At 49.8% G+C, this 20,555-nt stretch overlaps 1 protein-coding gene across 2 annotated transcripts in view; it reads left to right on the top strand.

The window, feature by feature from the left end:
- Positions 1–1,620: 1,620 nt before the first annotated feature.
- HEG1 (heart development protein with EGF like domains 1) overlaps positions 1,621–20,555 on the top strand; it is an 83,803-nt gene continuing 64,868 nt past the window's right edge. The window contains exon 1 of one of the 2 annotated variants that reach the window (XM_070370440.1): positions 1,621–2,085. In XM_070370440.1, coding sequence (XP_070226541.1) covers positions 1,812–2,085 — 274 coding nt within the window. In that variant the 5' untranslated portion in view covers positions 1,621–1,811. The remainder of the gene's footprint in view (positions 2,086–20,555) is intronic. The other variant, XM_070370435.1, reaches the window with a different exon arrangement.

Raw genomic sequence — 20,555 nt, 5'->3', positions numbered from 1 at the left:
TTGTTGGGGTTTGTCTGGCTGCCTCTGGGCAATGGGTTATATCAGAACTCTGGGCAGCCTATTACTATGAGAGCAGGATCCAAGAAGTTGAACTGGGGCCAGGAGGGCAAACCAAGTTTCCTACAGGGGTGTGATGGTATGACACTTTCTTGGAAAGGCCTGGTAATTCCACGCGAGAGCCCTGGAAAGCTGGGTTTGTTTTGTGGTTCTTTAAAAACAAAATAAAACCAAGTCATTAACTTCTCACTCCACAGTTTAAGGTGAGCTTGTATATACAGAGCATCCTTTATGTTTTCTACCAAGTGACTCCCTTTGAATCACCAGAGTGGGTCTGGGTTCCTCTGTAGCTGTCCTGGACACCATGATCTGCTCATTACCCTCAAGGTGGGTCATGGGGCTCAGGGACGGCCACTGAGAGGAGCAGAGAATCAGGGTGGAGACAGGCCTGAAAGGGAAGTCCACCCTCATAGCTTCCCAAGCATCTGGTGGTCAGACAGGGTCCCCAGTAGAACTGACGAGCCTCCCAAGGAGCGCCAGCATTCATTTCAGTTGAGACATTGTCTGGATTATTGCAAATTCAAAATTGTGGGACCAGAATTAATGATGCCACATGGTCATTCACAGATAAATCACTTCATCTTTGGGTCTAGCTTCAGAATTTTGAGCAAATTATTCTCTTATTTTGAGCCTTTCTTTCTTCACCTAGAAATACAGAGGCTTAGTCTTACAATTTTACAGACATTTTATCCTTTATTTACCAAGAAAGTCTGTTTACATGAAATCTTTGACTCTTTCCCCTGAAGGTATCCATTTAGAATTTACGGATCCCTATGCATATTCTGTTTAATACGCGATCTACATCCCTTTGCCGGATAGAGTTTGCCCTAGGCCTGTCTGAATTCACAGTTTTCTTTTCCCTGCAGCCTCTTTGGGTGTCCTGACCATGACATTTCTGCAGAACTCTGATGTGAGCCAAAGGCAGTGGTGGGGTGGAGATGGAATCCAGGCTTGAGAGGGCGCGGGGAGCTGGGTAGGATGACTCTCCAGTTGGCTGAAGGGTGAAGTGTTAAGGCTTGGCCACCGCCAACTCAGTCCCAGCCCTGGGGGCCTGGAGGAGAAGTGGTGGTGGGTGGTGGGGACACTTCAAATTAATAAGGCTGGGAACAGGGCCACAGGTTCCACTGCTTTGCATATCAAAGCACTTTGTAGGATCTAGTTAGTGCTAATCACATTACCCAGTACCTGCTTCTCACCGATCGATTGTGCATTTAAGGAGTTGGGAAATTCTGGTTCCGGATTTGGAAGACTCGGGTTTTCTAAATTTTCTGCACATGGCAAGGCAATTCTAATTGGGGAAGGGAGGGCGTGTGTGCATGTGTGTGTCTGTGTGTGCGTGTCCGTGTCCGTGTGTGTGCGCGCGCCCAAGGTTGCCCTCTCCGAGGACCTCCCCCCGCGGTCCCAGGCCGGCGCTCGCGGCCCGGCCCCCGCCCCCTTCCTGCCCTCTCCCCGCCCCGGCCGGCCCGGCCGCGCTCGGTCGGTGATGTCAACCCGAGGAGGAGCCGCCCGCCCCGCGACCCGCCCGGGCTAATCAGCATGGAGCGGCGCCGAGGCCGCCTCCGCCGCGCCCGCCCGGCCCCCGGCCTCCCTCCCCCGGCTCCCCACAACTTTTGAGGCGGGGACCGCGCTCGCAGCCTCACTTCGCTCACTTCCCCGGCCCCGCGCGGCACCCGCCGCCCGCGTCCCTCGCACCCGCGGCCGCCCCGCGCCCGCCCCGCGCGCCGGGCATGTGAGCGCGGGCGGGCGCCGCCACCATGGCCTCGCCGCCGCTCCTGCTGCTGCTGCTGCCGCTGCTGCTGCTGCCGCCGCCGGCCGCCCCCGGGACACGGGGCCAGCCCTTCTCCCCGGCAGGCGCGGGGCCGGCGTGGCCGACCGATTCCAGCCCGGGTCGCAAGCTGCCGCCGTCGCCCACGTCGCCCCCGGAGCGCCGCGGGCCCGCATCCCCCGGCCACCGCCAGACCGCCCCTGCGCCGGGCGCCGCGAAGCGGCCGGGACCCTCGAGCCGGGCCCCGCGAAGCGGGAGCGCGGGTGAGTGAGAGCAGGGGACGGGCGCCGAGCGAGCCTCGGGCTGGGAGCGTGGGCGCGCCCGGGGCCGCATCCCGCCGCCCTAGGCCCGGGCGACGCTCACCCCCGTGGGGGCTCCGCTTGGCCGGGCGCGCCGGGACTCTGCGGGTGGACCCGGAGGGAGGGCAGCGAGCCAGGAAGAGTGGTTTCCTAGACGCTTTCGCGGGAGGCTGGCCTGGGGGGTGTGGCCATCCTGTTGTCCCCCCACCCCCTTGGAGGAAAACTTATCTCCCATGGTGGACCCCGGATCCTGTATACACCCACCTTAAAAATAAAAGGAAAAACCCAAACCTCACAAAAAGCACTTCTCCCACTTCGGAGGTGATAACATCCGGCCAGCCCATTCCCCAATTCCATTTTTTTTCTATGGATGCAGAAATGGGCCTCTCTCGGTACAGAGCCTGACTTTCAAATTTAAATAACTAATTTTTTTTTTTAAGGGTTCTAGCCTTAAGGATATTTGTAAAAGACAAAGGGTGTAGTTGGAAACCAAACACTCCACTGGCTCTCTGTAAAGCAGAGAGATCCAGGGACTGTGTGGAGGTTGGGGGTTCCAGGGCGAAGCCCTGTATGGCAGACCCCAACACAGGACTGTCCCCCAGCCTTTCCTCCCTTTTGTTTTCCTGATGAGCTGCGGCTTCATAAACGGCCACCGCCGCCGGTCCACTCAGAGAGGGATCTGCCTGCTCACCTCCAGACCTTTGTATCCAGTTCCTTCTTTGGGTCTGGAAGAAATGCTAAGGACCAAGTGGAATTCCAATCATAATACCATTGTGACCCCGGGAATGTCACCTCTTTTGATCTCGGTCTCTCCATCTGTGAAATGAAAGTAATGACCCTCGCTCTTCCCAGCCTCCTGGTGATGATGGGACAAAATGAAAGTAAAAATAAGTGGAAAGTTCTTTGAACAAAGTCAGCAATGCGGTGGTGTTAAAGCACTGCCTTCCCATGAGTGACACAAGGTGTCTGTTCTCCTGGGTTACCCAGAGAAGCCCAGGTCACTTGGAGCACTAGGTACTGTCTTAGAGTTTAGGTGAAGGCTGAAGACAGGCTTCAGCTTCCTAGTGGACACTTCATTTAAGTCTCTCATATCACACAGACTTCCTGGGATAGGACTTAGCTTACTTCATTGCACCTAGGGATGCTTCCTCTAATTAAATAAGCAAAAAGCTTAAAAAAAAAAATCAGATCCTCAAGTAAAAACTCAATTTCACATTCATTAGTACTCTCATCATTGCAAATGCCTTGCCCTTGTGAACTTCTCCATCACGGGCACAAGATTGGGAAACTGAGAATCTGTAAAGGGAAGAGAGAGGGGAAAGAAGCTTCCAGAGACCCAAGAGACACACTCACTGGGACCCCAACTCTAGGTAACTTACAGCGCACATTGTTTTAAGTTCCACGGAAAGGAATCAAGAACATAAAAGAGAACATTTCCTGCTTTTCTCACACAAGGAAAGTAACCAGGAATACTGTGCAGAAACATATCAGTCTTCTAAATGAAAGTGGAGTACAGGAACTGAAAGCAGCTTTCTATGGCTGGAAGTCAGGCTTTCTTAGCTGTAGGGTCCTGTCTTGTTCATGGATGGATGGGAGAGATGCTGACTTGCCAGGGACCTGAATGGGTGAGACTGGTATAGAAGTCTCCTTCCTTCTCTTGTGGCTGAGAATCCTCACATATCACATAGAGCTCAGTGTCACAGGAGACGGACAGTGGAGGCAGCTGGCTTAGGGGACTCAGCAGGTGAGAGCTGGGGCTGATCTCCCTTGCTGGTCAGGGACCCCTGGCACCGTAGATGATACACGCTTCCTCACACGCGTGGCGGGTAACTCTGCTAGTCTTGACTTTGCAACCTTTCCAGTTGCAAAGATTCCTTTGGGGAGGTGAGAGCAAAGGAGGTTTCAGATGCGTGGTGGCTCTAGAGGCATGCACATGAGAGCCACAGAGAGCAGCTAGGCAGGAGCTGGGGGCATCCCAAACTTCTCTGACCTGAGAGGATCTCCCCTGTTCCTCCTACCCCTCCACAGAGACCAGCCGAGGAGTGTCTGTGCTTCAGTTGAGCTCAGGCTGGCTCTCAGGTGGAATGTAAGGAAGGTGAGAGTAGAAGAGAGGAAATTGATTACCTATTGAAAACTAATAGAAGCTACTGATACAGCTGAGGATTCAGGCGGGACTTGTACTTCTTTTCTGGTGGTGGCTCAGACAATGTCACTTAAAGGGAAAAAAGAAACAATGAACAAGAAACTTGCATCAAGTGATTTTCAGTGAGTTTGAGTTACCTAGTAACCTCTGAGATATTCTTTGGACCTTTTTTGATCGGCCACTGTGTATCACAAGGTACAATCAGTTATTTCCAAAGCAGGCAAGTCTCAACGCTGGAAGGGCCTCTGGAGGCCCTGTGGTCCACACACTATCCCATTTGGATGTCTGCCCTCTCTGCACCCCTGACAGATGGACAGCCAGTATCTGCACCAGTGCTCTTGTGTTTGGGGAGATGCTTGCTGCTGCTGGTTATGAGCCCTGAGTCTTACAAATAAGGTGCTTCAGTGGATTGTTGGGGAAACTGCCTGCAGCCCCTTGTGTTGTGGGGATGTTGGTGGTCAGTGCCTGGTCCTCGTGGCCTGGGCTTCCAAATACGGTGTCAACGGAGGGACCAGAGATGTCCTTTTCTTCCCCGGGGCCATTTCTAGCCCTTTTCCTCTTGGCAGAGTTCAAGGTTCTCACTGTTGAGTGATTGGGCTTGCATTCTGTGGGTTGTTAGCCTGCTTAGACCACAAGTCCCTGGCCGGCAGCTCTGCCCTGCTTCCCGTTTGTGTGACCTTTGTTAAACTTTTGCGCCCACCTGTCACCCGCAGGCTGTTCAGCTCAACTTGTTGCTGGTGTTTCAGCCCGCGGAGATAGGATGCCAAGTCCTCGAGGTTTCCTTTCTCTTGCTTTTTTTTTTTTTTTTAACAACTTGGGGTTTCCAAGCCACAGTTTTAAGCGGAGTGCTTAAGTTTATACACTGACTTTTGCAGTCCGTATGCCAGGCTTTAATTGTGAGATCCGCAAATGAGAGTGGGGGTTGGGAGAGGAGGCTTAAGTCATAATGAAAATCAATGCAGAAGGAAAGAACTTTCCCACCCAAAGGGGAAATGACGCTGAGGAGCTGAGCAGCCAACCCAAGGAATAATAATCGTAGAAAAATGCAGTCCCCTAGAGTAAAGGAAGCACAGTGAGCCCAGCCCCTTCTGGGCTGTTAACATAGCTGTCCCCTGAGTGGCTGTAACTTTGCGGGCCAGCTGGTCATTCAGCTTTAGCTGGGGGGAACTCTTACACAGTGCAGTGAAGACCCAAGCTGGGCAGGAGGCAGCCCCCAGGGAAGAGAGAGGGGCTTCCCTTCAGAACCGTCCTGGCTGGGACGGGTGGTGGTGGTGGTGGGGATTCCTGAGCAGCCCTGTTGCTTTGATGGGGGGTACCCCAAATAGAAGGAGAGGTGTGGGGAAAGGGACTCACCCTGGCCCGCGTGTGTTTAAAAGCCACATCCTTTTAACCTCATGCGTGCAAACACTAAACTGCTGTTTCCTGCCCCAGTGGTGTGGGCAGGGTGAGAATGAAAGGTGTTTGCTGCCCAGCTGGGCAGTTACTGCACCCCTGGTCCTGGAGCGGGGGCGGGGAGGAGCCTGTGCCCTCCCAGTGATTCCCCTCTGCCTACCAGCAGCCCTGCCCAGCTGGCTGAAAACGGCCTTCTCGGAACTGGCGTGTTGTCTCAGCCACTCAGAAGGAAAGCAAAGCCCCTATGGCAGTTGCAGTTTCTGAGTCCTTGGTGTCTCCTTCAGTGGCTGCCCTCTGCCCCACCTGCTTTTGTGTGAACAGAGGTTTCAGCTGCAGTAAATGTCCCTCCTTTCAAGAATCCTGGGGAAGGAAGCAACAGGAAAGACAGTTTCACTCCCTCTTTGACTTCTAGTCTTTGAGCAGCTGTGTGGTGGGAACTTTCGCATTCATCATCCCATTTAATTCTCAAAATAACCCCCACGAGGGATATTATTGCCCTTTTATAGTTGTGGAAACTGAAGCCTGGTGATGTTAGATAAGACATGTAAAGGGAGGAGGAAGAATTGAAATCGATTTGACCAGATCCATTTGCTCTTTCCACAATTATCATGTAGCCTGAGTTTTCTCATCAGTAAAATGGGGTGAGAGTTGTCTCGATCACTAAGATCCTCTCCAGCGTATCATCCTTCTTCCTTGGTCCCTTGCTCTCACCCTTTTTTAGAGAATAGGGAGTAGGATTGGGATGAGGAGGTGGCAGGGGTAATGGGGACAACCTGCAGAGTAGAGATTCTAATGAAAGAAGGTGGGATCATGAGCCTTTCTACACATATAAAATGGTATTTTATATATAGATTGTGAGTTACACCCTGCTTATATGCCAGTCCATAGGTTATTGGTGCTAGAGGTAGCTACATTCGATAGCAACCAAACTGAAATGAATCGGTGATGTTCTTAACGGGCTCTCCAGGAACAAGGCTGATACTCTGAGGCCGTGTTATGAATACCCATTCAGTAGGAGGAGACATCAAATGGTACCTCATTCAGAGGCTGTAGAATTGTTTCTTTTTTCACATCTATGCCCTCTTCTACCCACTTACCATACATCTTGCTTAGACCAAAACAAAGGTGTTTCTGTCCTATCTTCTCCCTCTTCTTTTGTCGGAGTGTGGTATGTGACTGTGTGCGTCACATTTGATTGATCTGTAGACCAGAAAATATGTACAGAGCCCTTTCTCTGTGTGAGGAGCTGCGGCAGGTCATAGGGAGGGTGTGTGCACCTGGGGTACATGCAGTCTTGTTGGAGTGCAAATACCAATGTCTAAAAAGCGAAATGATGGTGCAAGAGTGCTTCATTGCTGACGCAGTGTCACGGGACAATCATACTGACCCTTAGGTATGCTGTGGATGGAGACAGCCTACAACGTGCAGAAGTGGAGAGACAGCTGATGCGGGCAGTCCAGGGGGACACGATAGAGAGAAGGAAGGAGTTGCCTGAATATGGATAGACAGACGGGGAGGCTACTGACATCAGCAAAATCCCAAACACTGAAACACTGAAGATTTTTTTTTTTTTTAATGCAGCTTCTTAACAGCCAAGAAGATGGGAGAGAGGACCTGGGGAGACTAGTTAGACTCTAGTATAACTGGAGTCATTGAAGACAGGACTGGAAAGGAGGACCGGGTCAAGTTGGGAAGGCTTTCGAGGCCTCCTGAAGGCGTCTGTGTTTGTCTCATCCACAGTGAGGAGCCCCCTGAGGGCTTGCGAGGAAGGAGCAGTATTGTTTTCTTGTTGCATGTTCACACATGCTTGGTGCTGGGGCCCATGAGTGAATCACATACACATCTGCCCATACTACCGCCCAGCAGTCATGTCAGAGATACTGGAATGTTGATGGGCAGTATATCCCAGATGCTGGGAGGAAAAGGCTGATCAGGGCTAGAATGGAGTGAGCGGAAATTGAAAGGGAGCGATGCAAGAACCCATGCAGGAGAAGGAGGTGACCACCTGGCTGCGGGGCTGATGGGCGCACAGTGGACAGAGGAGCTGGTTTCCATCAGCTGAAGTGCCTTTGCTGTAAAGACTGTAGCCTGCCCCAGTGGGTGTCTTTCGCGGACAGCTGAGGATGCAGACCTGAGCTCAGATGAGTTCAGGGCTGATTCAGCCTGGCGGGTGAGCCTGAGCAGCAGTGAACACCCCAGAAGAAGAGAAAGCCAGCTCTGACCTGATGGAGAAAGTCCAGCGTAGATGGTGAGAAAGCAGCAGCGCCTGGCAAGGGACCAGGCAGGCCTGAGGGCAGCATGAGAGCTGGGCAGCTTGGGGCTGGCTGTGGAAGGGCAGGTGATGTGAGTCAGTGCCCACTGTGGGCATACAAAGCTGTGAAGGAACACGTAAGCTAACATTAGTTGCTGAGTCTTGTCTCATCTGTACACTGTCTCAGTTGGAAGGAAAGGGGGGATGGGGAGAATGAGGCCTGAGGGAAGAAGGCAGATGTTGGCCTCCCTGGGCAAAGTTCAACAGTGACGTCAAAGAGGAAGGTCAGAGACCTGGGGCCCTTGATTCCCACCCCAAATCATCGTTGACTGCCCCATCCTCCTGAGACAGGAGTTGGCGATACCGTCCACCTAGTTACTTAAAGGAGAAGCTGAGAAGCTACCCTCCATCCTCTTTGTCCCGACCCTCTACATTTTGGTGTGCGTGTGCAGTGGTGGGGGGCAACTCCAGTTGCTTTTGTTTCAGAACTATATCCCCAAACCGCCTTCTTCATCTCTGCTGTTCTTTTGTCCTCCCTGTGTCTACTCAGGCTCTCCCTCTACTCTGTGCTCCCAGGAGCCAGTGATTTTCTTAAATGTACTTCCGGTAACCTCGCTCTTGGGCTGAACCCCTCACTCTCAACCCTCCATGGGCTTTCTGTTGTGCTGAGAATAAATCTACACCCCCTGGTAGAACCCAAGTTCCGCGGGTCTGACCCCACCAGCTCTCCAGCTTCTCACACCACTCCCCATCCTAACCCCCAGATCACTGTTTGTACACACCCAGCCCCTTCCTGTCCTGGAGACGAGGCGCAGGTGTCTCCAGCTGTAATGGCGCCTGCCTTGCAGGCAGAGGGAGCAGCCTGTGCGAAGGCCCCAAGGCCAGAAGCAGCTTGCTGCCTGTTTTGGGATGGAGAGACGGGAGGCCACAGTGGCCCGGGTCATGTGGGGCCATGGGAGGGCGGTGAGGAGGGCAGACTGTCTTCTAGGCGCCAGGAGGGGTGTTAAGCCGGGGAGTGATGTGGAGAATACTCTGCGGGGAGCCAGTGGCTCTGAATGCGTACTTGTGAGCCCACGTGAGCTACTGCTCTGTGGGAGGAAGTGCAGATTTTACTCATGTTTGTTCCCTAGTGCCCAGCGTGGCCCTGGCATAGGGAGCATCTGCCTGGCCTCAGGCCACCCTCTGCCCCAGTGCCACCGCAGCAGCACCCGCACACCGCATGCTCTAGGGCTCCTCTTGTAAGATCTCTTCAGGAGCCGGCAGGTCCCCAGAGGCTGCTCAAGAGGGACATGCGCCTTTGAGCTGTATTTTGGTTTGGGGTACTTGAATGTCATGTTGTTATTCTGTCACATAAGCGTGTCTGAGGAAAGCTTAAGGTCAGATGGTATAGGCAGCAGGTAAGGCTCTGTGTTCTTAGTTCCTGGGGTTGTTGGGGGTGGGGGCTGGAGAGGAGGCTCTGAATTCATTGGAGACCCTGAATAAGAGCCACCCCCAATCTCTGGGCAGGGAAGGAGCTGGGTTGCTGGAGGCAAGGACATGGATTTGTTAAGTTTGACAAGTTTCTGCTTAATGTCTTTGATAAGTTGGGAGATGAAGACCAGGGAGGAAGATGGGTGATGAGAGGAGGGCAGAGGCCGAGGTCAAGCTCTCCAGCTGGCCCTGCGCCATCCTGGGCGTCTGAACAGAGGCTCACACAGGAGGAAGGAGCAGCAAGAATCTGGAGGAGAGACACCCAGTTGTAATCTGGTGGGATGTTGTTCTTTGGGTGAGGTCCTGACTCGTGATTACCGAGTGTCAGGCCAGTATTGACAACCACTGTTTCCCATCCCCAGCTTCAACGTGGGAATGAGTTTTACTTCTGACCTCTGGGGCTACCGCTCCCTCTGGGTGAGACTTTTTCTGGGATCATCTTTTGCCAGGGTGTGGATGAGAGCCTTGCGGGCTTTGCAGTCATGGACCTGGGGAGGTCCCGGCTTGGAGGTCAGACAGACTCAGTCCCAACCCTAACAGTGCCTCTGGCCAGCTGTGGGGCCTTGCTGTGGTATTCAGCCTCTGTGTGCCTTCAGTTTCTCATCTGTCAAATGGGCTATTAATAGGCCTCTGCTCAGGGAATAGAGTGTCATGATCCCCTAGAGAGCAGATGCGAGTGCCTGGGCAGGAGAGCTCTATAAATATCGGCCATGATGACACTCCCTAACCTAGGCCTGTTCACACTGACCGTTGTACTGGTGGCAAGGCCACCTTCACCTCCAGGTTCAAGGTGCCTTCCAAGGACCTCTGTTACCTGATTCTCTCTCACCCTAGACCCCTGCCACTCTCACCTGGGGTCTTCTAGAACTCTCTCTCTCCATCCTTAGCTTCAGATGCAGAGAGGAAAGAGCAAGATTTGAAGTTGGAAAAACTCAGTGCGACAGTCCTTGCTTACAGTCATCTGAGGAGACCAGGTTAACACACATGAAGCGATTAGGATTCAACAAAAACAGCATGTAAGGTGTGCCTGACTCCAAAACATTAGGCCTTTGAAAGTAGTCGTAGTTGGGCCTCTGTGGCCAGTGAGCGTTCTTCTTCAGGTCAGAACCTTTGGACGTTACTGACACACACCTCCAAAGTGTTTGAAGGAGTTGGGAGCCACTTCAGAGCTGGTTTGTGGGGCGCAAGCAACTGGCTGCAGTTATACCTTCTCCCAGATCCAAAATGGGTTCAACTTATCTCCATCTCTTAGAATGGGCCTTGAATTTGTGTCTGTTTCCAAAATAATCTAATAATCTAATCAAGGGATGAAAAATTGCTGTTATCTAGGAAACTCCAGAGAATATTCTGCAGGCTCTGTTGAAAATTAGGGAATTTTTAGAAAAGAGCTCTAGCTGTGACAGCACTGTTGAAATAAGTGTGGTCTCAATGGGACCTCCTTGAAGGGGATCCGCCTCTGGGGAGGTGAATTCTTGTGGTTTGCTAGGAATTATTTATAGTATCGTCACGCCTTGCGGTGATAGAGTGCCGCTGTCTCTAGCCGCTTGGAGGGCTGGAAAGACAGATACTAGGGGTCGCTCAAGTGCTCTGACGGGGTCAGAGAACTTCTGCTCTTAACCCCTTCACTTTCTAGGTCTTTCTAGGTATGGGGCACTGGGCAGACACCTAATGTCTCTGGGTCTTACTGTCCTTAGGTTAAAAATGAAGATAATAATGTCTATTAATGCTTCCCTGACAAGGCTTTTGAGGAGAAGCAAATATAATTATGACTGTGAAAGCATGTTTAAATGTAGACATATCAAGTAATGAGTCATAATATAATGAACTTACGGGGACCTTGGGCAAGGCGTTTTGTCTCTGAGCCGTTGTCCGTATCTGTAAAACGGAGGTGATAACACCAGTTGTGTCTGCCGCATAGTGTGGTTGTAGGGGGTGAAGTGGATCCATGCACATGGATGAGCTTTGTAAATGTGTGTGCTGCGTGTGAGTTAGTCATTGATGCTTCAGGGGGACACATCGGACATTGTTACTACTCTTAAGTGAGGTAGGGCTCCATGGAGAAGGTAGATGTGGGAGGATAAGGGAAAGGTGGAGAGGAGGTAGAGGAAGGAAGAACATTCTAGAAAACCTCGGTGGCCTTTTTCAAGCCTCTGTCTATCCTCTAAGCTAGCACTGGCTGAATAGCTTCTCCCCGTCTCTGCTTCTCCCACCAAATGGGATATCCCTCACAGCCCTGCTCTCAGCCTTTTCCCTCCAACTCAGTGCAGTAACGTTTATCGGGCATCTCCTGTGAGCCACAGTCTCTCACAGCGGACACAGACATGGGATCATGTAAGTTACAATTGTATAAAAGGGTGAAACAGTAGTGTTGAGGGAGAGAGTTGTCTCTGGGAAGGTTGTCTCTGGGAAGGCTTCCTGGAGGTAGCAGTCTCTGGGCTGGGCATGAGAAATGAGTCAGATTTTGCCAGAAAGCCAAGGGCAAGAGAGCGGGGTATTCTAGGTAGGAGGATGGCAGGAAGGAAGGCTTGGAGAGGAGACAGCAGGGCTTCACCTGTTTTCACTGAGGGGGTGGTTCCCATACAACCTGTCTTCTCTGTAGAAACCCAGTTCCATGCCTTCAGCCAGCAGTCAGACATTCACACATTCATACACATTTATCCTGCTTCACTTCCAACACCTCAGATAGCAGTCATAAATGCAGACAGGTCACCCTTTCACTCCCCTGGACCTGGCCTCCCCTCGCCTGATAATGGTCCTGTTAATCTCTCCAATGCACGTTGAAAACCCCCGTCATCTTTGTTTCGCTGCCTTTTCTCACTCACGGGTAATCATTGTGGACTCTTCCCTCCCTTCTTTCCTCCCATCCTCCTTCCTCCCTTCCTTCCTTCCTCCTCCTGAATCCCATCACTTGTTAATCAGGTGGAATTAAGTTCACATAACTCCATTCTGATGGTGGGCGACCTGAGCTGTCGTGGTGTGTCATCCCACTTGGGCAGTGAAGCTGCAGTGTGGAGCCCGGGTCCCTTGGAGGGCGTCCTGGAAGCCGGAGGTCTGCCTCAGCCCTTTCCCGCTTTCCCATTCACAGGTGTCTTTGTTTCGCTTCTTCCTTTTCTAACCTTCATTCTTTGTTTCCATCGTTTTGATCAGTCTTTCTTTGGAGTTGGACAGACCTGGGTTGATGTCCAGGGCTTCTACTTGCCATGTAACCTTGGCCAGTTTACTTATCTCATTGCACCTCAGTGTCTTTATCAGAAAACAGGAATATTAACGGTGCCTACCTCCCAGGGCTGCCAAGAGGATTAACTGGGACGGTCCCTGTGAAGTGCTGGCACGTGCCTGCTGGAAGCCAGTGCTCCCCTCATCTGGGCTGCTGTAATAATAACCAATAATTACCCTACTCTGGTGGACTTCTTTAAAAAAAATTCTCCCTAGCTTTATCTCTCCCTCCCTCTGTAAATTTCTCCTCTTTGTCTTATTTCTCTTTTCGGCCCCATTCCTTTCTTCTCCCTCTATTTTTCTTTGTTCTTCACTGGCTATGGCAGGTGATTTTTCAAGTGTTGCTTATATTTGAACCGAGTGTCAGGTTTCTCAATCTTAATTTTAAAAGGCTGCTAGTAAACTTTTAATTCATCTCCCAAAATAGATTTCCCTTTGCCCCTGCGGGCTCCCAGTGGGCCCACGCCGAGCCCCCCACCCTGGTCCCATGAGAGGCAGTGACCGCGGCGACCACCTCTTCTCTTCTTCAGTCCAGGCCTCAACGTGGGTCTGATGTGTACATTTTCTAACCTGTAAACTTTCCGGACAAATGATGCTTCTCTGGTTTCCTCCGAGGCCTGACCACCTCTCTCAGGCCGGTGGAGTAACGGGACTGCAGACTGTGTAAAGGCACCGGCGTCTGGTTCAGTCCGCCCGCCGCCCCGGTAGCGCCCAGGCTTCCTGCCCCCTCCCCATGCCTCTCCCCCTTCCTCCTCGGAACCAGGATGTTTTCCTTGCCTCTTTATTGTTTCGCTAACCTGGCAGGCCTCCTTTGGTGGAGCTCTGCCACCAGGCTTCCTCTCTGGGTGTGAGCGAATGTCAGAGTGAACACGCGGGAGGCAAGGAGGCCGGCTCCCCACCCCGAACCTTCACCTCCAGGCGCCGCTTGCTTCTGCCTCTTTCTCAAAACGGCATCTTTGCTAAGGAGCCTCCGTTTCAGCTCCTCTGTGCATGTTTATTTTTCAGAGGGTGAAGCGGGACAAAGAACACCAAGGCACAAGGTATACAGGCTCCCTGCAGAAAGCCTTTTGTTTACTTATGTAATCAATGGGAATCTTCTGACCTTTGTCCTTCTAAAGGTCTTGTTCCCCCCTTAAACCTATAGAATTATTTTTAAAGCAAGGAGCATGAGGTCACACCAAGGTCCTTCATCTTTCATTCCTGCCTGGATAGGCAGCCTCTTTCCTTAGCACCCCCAAGGCCACCTCAGGGGCGATTCCCTCTCTGGAAGCCTGATCCCAGTCCCGGGTGGGCTCCAGGTCAGGCGGACTCCCGGTCAGTCCCGCAGGCCTGCCTTTGTCCCCGGAGTACGGTCAGCTGGACAAAAGCCGACTCTTTCACTGGGAGGGGAGAATAATGTGCCTTGTAAAGTTCATGCTTCTCATGACAGGAGGCCTTTCCAGGGGAATCTTTTTAAAAAATCACATCATCGGATCTTGAGTCCAAACACTTCTCAATGTGTATGGTTTTTCTTGGGGCTGCTCCTTTCAGGGTAAGAACAAGGAAGGAAACGAAACTCCCGAGAGCCCTGGACAGTCCAGATTGAGAGCTGAGTCTTTTGTTCACACAAACTCATTTGGCTCCTAAACGTCCTCCACCCAGAATCATTACATCCGCAGCAGCATTTCAAAACACTGCCCAGAGTGGCCCAGCTGAGCAGGCGGCTGCCTTGCTGGTGAGATTGCAGCCACCCTCCCCCCACGCCCCCAAGGTTCCTGCCGGCTCCAGAGTATCCCGCCACTGGCCATCCGGCCTGAAATCCCCCTCATCTGGAGGATTCCTGGGGTGCAGGCATGAGGCCACCAGGGCCCTGCTGTGGAAGGCCTGGGATTGGAGGAGGGGGCAGCAGCTGGGGAGGGAGGGTGGGGTTCTGGCCTTAGCTCCGCACCTTCCAAACTCCCCCAGCACCCGCTCTGCCTCACTGGGCCACCATCTCAGCAGCATCAGAGGGATTTATTTCCATGGTTCAGCTTTCTTGAAGCTCCTTGACGCAAGATTCCAGTGTCTTGTGTGTGGTTGACGCTCAGTAAACATATGTATTTTTTTTATTGTGAAAAAATATGTCATGTGACTTCCCAGTGGCTCAGTGGTAAAGAATCCACCTGCCAGTGCAGGAGACGCAGGAGACGTGGGTTCGATCCCTAGGCCGGGAAGATCCCCTGGAAGAAGAAATGGCTCCTCACTCCAGCATTCTTGCCTGGAGAATCCCATGGACAGAGGAGCCTGGTGGGCTACAGTCCATGGGGTTGCAGAGTCGGACACGACTGAGTGAGCACGCGCACCATATGTAGTATAAAATTTACCGTGTTAAGTGTACCATTCGTTGGCATTCATCACATTCACAGTGGTATACAACCATCACCACCACTCATTCCTAGAACTTTTTCATTTTCTAAACAGAAACTCATCCTATTCCTCCCTCCCTCCAGCCCCTACCAACCTCTATTCTGCTTTCTGTCTGTATGACTTTGTCTGTTCTATGTACCACAAAGCAGCAGAATTATGTAGTATTTGTCGCTTTGAGTTTGGCTCATTTCACTTACCATGATGTTTTCAGGTCTCACCACGGTGTACCGTGTGTCAGAGTTTCTGTCCCTTGTGAGGCTGAGTAATATACTGTCGTATGCGTGCACCACATTCGTTTATCCGTCTACCTGATGACGGGCACTTGGTCTGCTTCCACATTCTGGCTACTGTGAATAACGCTGCTGGGAACATGGGTGTACACGTATCTGGCATCTTGATTCCCTGCTTTCGGTTCTTTTGTATAGATGCCTAGCAGTGGGATTGCCGGATCGTATGATAATTATATGTCTCCATTTTTTGAGGAATCACCAAACCATTTTCCACAGTAGCTACACCCTTTTATATTCCCTCCAGCAAAGCACCAAGGGTCCCAATGTCTCCATATCCTTGCTAACACTTCTTATTTTTCATTTTGTTTGGATAATCTCTATCCTATTGAGTGTGAAAGTAAACATATTTTTAAAACTCATAAATGCCACTGACTGAATTGTGGATTTGGAACTGTTACCGCCCCTCTTGGGCCTCAGTCCCGTCATGTGAGGGCCAGAGTAGTAGGTTGCTGGGGTCCCTGAGGACAGAGATCACCTCTGAAGAGGGATGAGGGCACCAAAGACCACACAGCCAAATTCCCAACTTCCCAGAACAAATAACAGCCCTTGGGTGCTAGCTAGTGAAACAGGTCACGCACCATACATTACATAGTCTGGGAAGGGATGGCTGAGCTTCTCTCAGTCCTGACTGGTGTTCACGTAGGTGCGTTCATTAGGAAAGATGCTGGAATGAAAGAGCTGGCCTCTAGTCTCCACTCTGCCACTTACTGTCTGGGTTATTCTGGGCAAGTGACCCCAATACTGAGCCTCAGTCTTTTCTTCTGTAAAATGGGGTAAGAATTCCTATGCTACTGCACTCTGAGTGTCAGGATCTAATAGGGTAATTTAGCCCCCTCCCCCAAAGTTATCCCATAAAAAGTATTTTGCAGATTGTGAATGTGTGAGATTTCTTGATAACATCTCTGAGAATAGGAGCCTAGTTTCCTTCTCCCTTAAAGTTCTTGTGAACAATGTCCTCCTCCTCTTGTGGTTTCCAGCCCAAGGAATTAAAAAGAGAAGGGGCTCACAGTCTCTCTCTTTTAAAGTCTCATTTCTTCCCTCCCTGTGTGAGCAATTGAGTTTTAGGAAAGTCTTTGAAAATTACAAAGAAACTGCTATCAGAGTTTTAAGAAGCCACATTGGCACATATGACCGTGCAGATCCAGGCACCCAGCTCTGTAGCACTCTGAAGAGCGTTCCCCAGGTTGAGGATCCCAGAAAAGGGGGCAGGAACGGGGTATCTCACAGCTGACTGTGGTCAGGGCTCAGTGTCTTATTGACCTCCCAGAGCCTCTCCCTGGGGAGCTTTAACCCCTAGCCATCTGACCTTCACCTTCCATCTTCCAAGCATCACTCAGCAAAGTCCTGGGAACTTCGGTTGACTCTCTCTGGCCTTTTTGCAGCCCTGCTGACTGTGGCCTCTGTCTGCTGTATCTCTGCACACACTGCCTTCCTGACTCCTGCTTTCAATGTCATCCTGTCCTTCCCTTGTCATCTGTGTCTCTTTCACTGGCTCTTCTCCTCCCACCCAGTTCTAGTTCTCCCCTCAGTTCAGTCCTTTCCCTGCCTTCCCCTTCACCTGCCGCCCCTCTGCCCTTCCTCCTGATCGCCTGTCCCACATCTTAACTGCCTGTCATACATTTCCACCTGGAAGTCATAACATCATCCCAGATTTCATATTTTGAAAAAGGGCTTTTCTTCTCCCATAAATTCATCCTCCATCTCATCACTACTCCTTCTTTGTTACCATCCTTTTTGTTACCCATGAAGTTCATCTCTGAGTTAGAAGCTAATTTAGATGTCCTCTTGTTCAGTCTTCCAGCTAATAACACGCAGCTGCTGCCAGGCCAAGTCTGTCCGATGCCAGAGCCCACGTGATAGGCACTGTCTCGCTGCTCTTAGAAGCAAGGAGTGCAGCTGGGCTTAAGGCTACAGGTTGGAGGCCGGTGAGACTTCCTCTGGCCCTGCTCGTTGGTTAGTGCCTCGAAGGCCCAGTGTCACCGAATAGGCTGAGGTGTGATGGAAGGAGACCTGCGTTGACTGTTTTCCCTCTGCTGCTGAGCTGTGACCTTGAACAATCAACTTTACCCCTTAGTCTCCCTCATGTGCCATGACACCCGCTTGACCAGCTGTCACGTGTGTTGAGTGAGATAACACAGGTGAAAACACTTAGCACCGTGGCATGAGATCTGAATCTAAATGGTGGGAAACGAACATAAAGCACTTGTGCTTCAACTCTGTGCCCCAGAAGCAGAGGGTGTAGCCGGCAACACTTGACTTGGGGCGGCCGCAGCAGTAGGTGGTGCCTCGGGGGCGGGGGTGGCCGGGCCGCCTGGAGGAAATTGCCTCTGTGGATGACACGGCAGGCTGTCCACACACACCCACTCTGCTGCTCAGGAACAGTGCGAGCCAAAAACCCTCAAATCAGGGGGCTGGGGGGTGAGGAGTTGACTCTGTAGCAGCTGCTAATTAGGAAATGCTACTCCCAGGCAGTGCTAGCACCCCTGATGATCCTGGTTCACAAACAGATGTTTTGGAACATTAAGACATTACAGAAGTGGAAGTTGTCAACTTGGGAAAAAAATAAAACAGGCAAAGCAGTAAAGCTCTCTTGTTAATGTAATCTCCATTCATGGTACAAGGGAAAGTGATGGCCCGACACCAGGAGCTGAGCACAGAGGGAAGGATGCTAATTTCCAATTCCAGAGACAGCTGGGAAATGACCATCTAAACTCTACTATGAGGCTGGTCGTGTGGCTCAGTTGCCACAGGATGTGAGTGGGGTTTGAGTAATCACCTCTGACCCCGCCATGGAGAGGGATGGGTGAGGTGAGGAGTGCCAGCCCCCCTGCGCCTCGGGGCGCCCCTTCCCACCCAGAGGCTGCGCCCGTGCATCTGGTGGGGCAAGCCTCTTCTGCTCACTGGCTGGCTGGCCCAGGCTCCGCGGCCTGAGGCATACCTTCTTTCTTTCTCGGATTCCTCTTCTCCACCAAGAAGAGCAGCTTTCTGGATACCTGCCCCTGCATGTGGTGGGTTCCTGTAGAGTCCTGTTCACTTTACTCTGAATCGCTCTCCCACTGAGGTTTTTACACCTGCGCTAAATAAGGAGCACACCTCAGGCAAAATTTAGCCACAGGAACCCTGAACAACCCAGGGCTTCTGTAAGAAGTTGTCCTTGGACTTCAGTAAATATTTTAGCACTTGACTCATTACTTTTCCTGAGATAGAGCCTGGAATAGTGCAAAGCACTTAACGATCACAATCAAGACCTTGAATAGCAGAGAGGGTGGGCTGGGCTCTGCCTGCCCCCACTACGTGGTTAGTGAATCCCTTTTCTGAGAAATAGTTCATATGCAATAAAAGGAGTAGAGATACCTCCAGAGTTAAGCGGGGGGCAGTGGGATACTGTTCTTTGGGAATCCCAGGCCAGGGACATCAGGGGCTTGTTTTATAAAATTTTATTTTTATTTTTATCAAACTTCTGCGTGGTTTAAAGATTGAGTATGTTTTACATGGCTATTATAAAAAACACTGACCACTCCTACCATTATCATTTTCTGCTTCCCACTTTCAGCCCTTTTAACTGATTTTTTAAGGAATTATATCCATATCTCTAAGTAGCATGCTTATGTCCCTGTTTATTGATTTTTTTTTTTTTGGTTTTGGTTTTAGGCTACAATCATTGATTTCTCTTGGTGGAAATTTTATATCATTCCAAGCTCTACCAGTTTTACTCTTTAGGGTCAGCTTTAAAATGCATCTTGACACAGCTTAGTTACCTTTCTCCTGCACAACATGATTCTGATCGTCCCCCCTGACTTATGTTATGTTTACTCTGTCTTGTCTTCTTAATCCGACCAATGAGAAATTGCTGTTTTATAAATTCAGTGCTTCTTAGGTTTTACGCACATATTTACCATTTGCTTTGCTCATTATTTCTTGTACCTTATAGCTTTCACCTAAAATTGCTTTTTCTGCTACTTGAAATAAATTCTCCATCATTTCGTTTAGTGGACGTAGTTGATTAACCCAAATCTGACTGAGAATGTTTCTGTTTTGAAAGATAGTTTCAAGACAGTTTTCAAATATAATTCTGTCGAGTATACAATTCTAGTTTTTTCTCTCTCAGCACATTAAAAATATTTATCCACAATGGCTCCCATTGTTGCTGTTGAGAAATCAACTATTATTTGAATTATCATCTTCTGTAGCTGCTTTGTCATTTTTTCCTCCTGGTTGTTTTTAAGACCTAGTGTTTGTGATTTTTCTGCCCTTTCTCTGTGATATGGGCTTATATTTCTTTTTATTTAGCTTCCTAAGGATTCATTTGACTTCCTTAGTCTGAAGACATATACTTTTTATCAGTTCTGGAAAATTCTTAGCCATTACCTTTTTGAATATTACTATTTTTCTTTTTTCTCATTTCCCCTCCTAGAACTCCAGTTAGATATATGTTGTACTTTCTCACTGTATCTTCTTGTTTCTTCATCTCTTTTTCATATTTTCTGTCTCTTCATATCATCTCAGCATTCTCTTGTCATCTGTCTTGTAATTCTTAATTCTCTTTTCAGCTGTATCTAATCTGCTGTTGAGTTTCCTAATTTTAATTATTATTTTTTCATTCCTAGAGTTTCCATGCAGATGTCTTTCAATTTTAAGCCATTATTTATAGTCTTTTTCTCTCATTTTCAATTTTTTCTTATTTATCTTCATGGAGTTTTAAATACTTACATTCTTTGTCTGATAATTCCAGTAGTTGAAGTCTTTCTTGTCTAGTTTGCTGACTTTTGCCCACAAATGCCTTTTTCTTGTTTATTTTGTGATTTTTTTTTTTTTACTGTGATTTCTTATTCCTTAGGATTTTATCCAATTTTATATAATAGGATTTTATCCAATTTTAAATAATAAAAATAAGGGGGGAGGTATGTTCACCTACAGATCATTCGCATTTGTTCCTCCCAAGTACTCAGAGACACTGTGTATCAGCACCACTTTTTCCTCCCCATTAACAGTGTGTGTGTGTGTGTGGTTTGTGATATAATTTACATACCATAGAATTCAGCATTTTAAAGTACAGGCATACCTCCGAGATATTGTGGGTTTAATTCCAGACCACTGCAATAAAGTGAATATCACAATAAAGCAAGTCACATGGAATTTTTGGTTTCCCAGTGCATTTAAAAGTTGTGTTTAAAATATACTGTAGTCTGTTAAGTGTACAACAGCATTGTGTCTAAAAAGCACAATGTACATATTTTAGTTAAAAATAATGCTTTTGGTACCAATAGACTTGATTGACACAGGATTA

This window comes from Bos mutus, chromosome 1 (genome assembly GCF_027580195.1).
Source record: "Bos mutus isolate GX-2022 chromosome 1, NWIPB_WYAK_1.1, whole genome shotgun sequence".
Lineage (NCBI taxonomy): Eukaryota > Metazoa > Chordata > Mammalia > Artiodactyla > Bovidae > Bos > Bos mutus.
The sequence above is the reverse complement of the archived record's forward strand: the minus strand, read 5'-3'. Positions and strand labels throughout refer to the sequence as shown.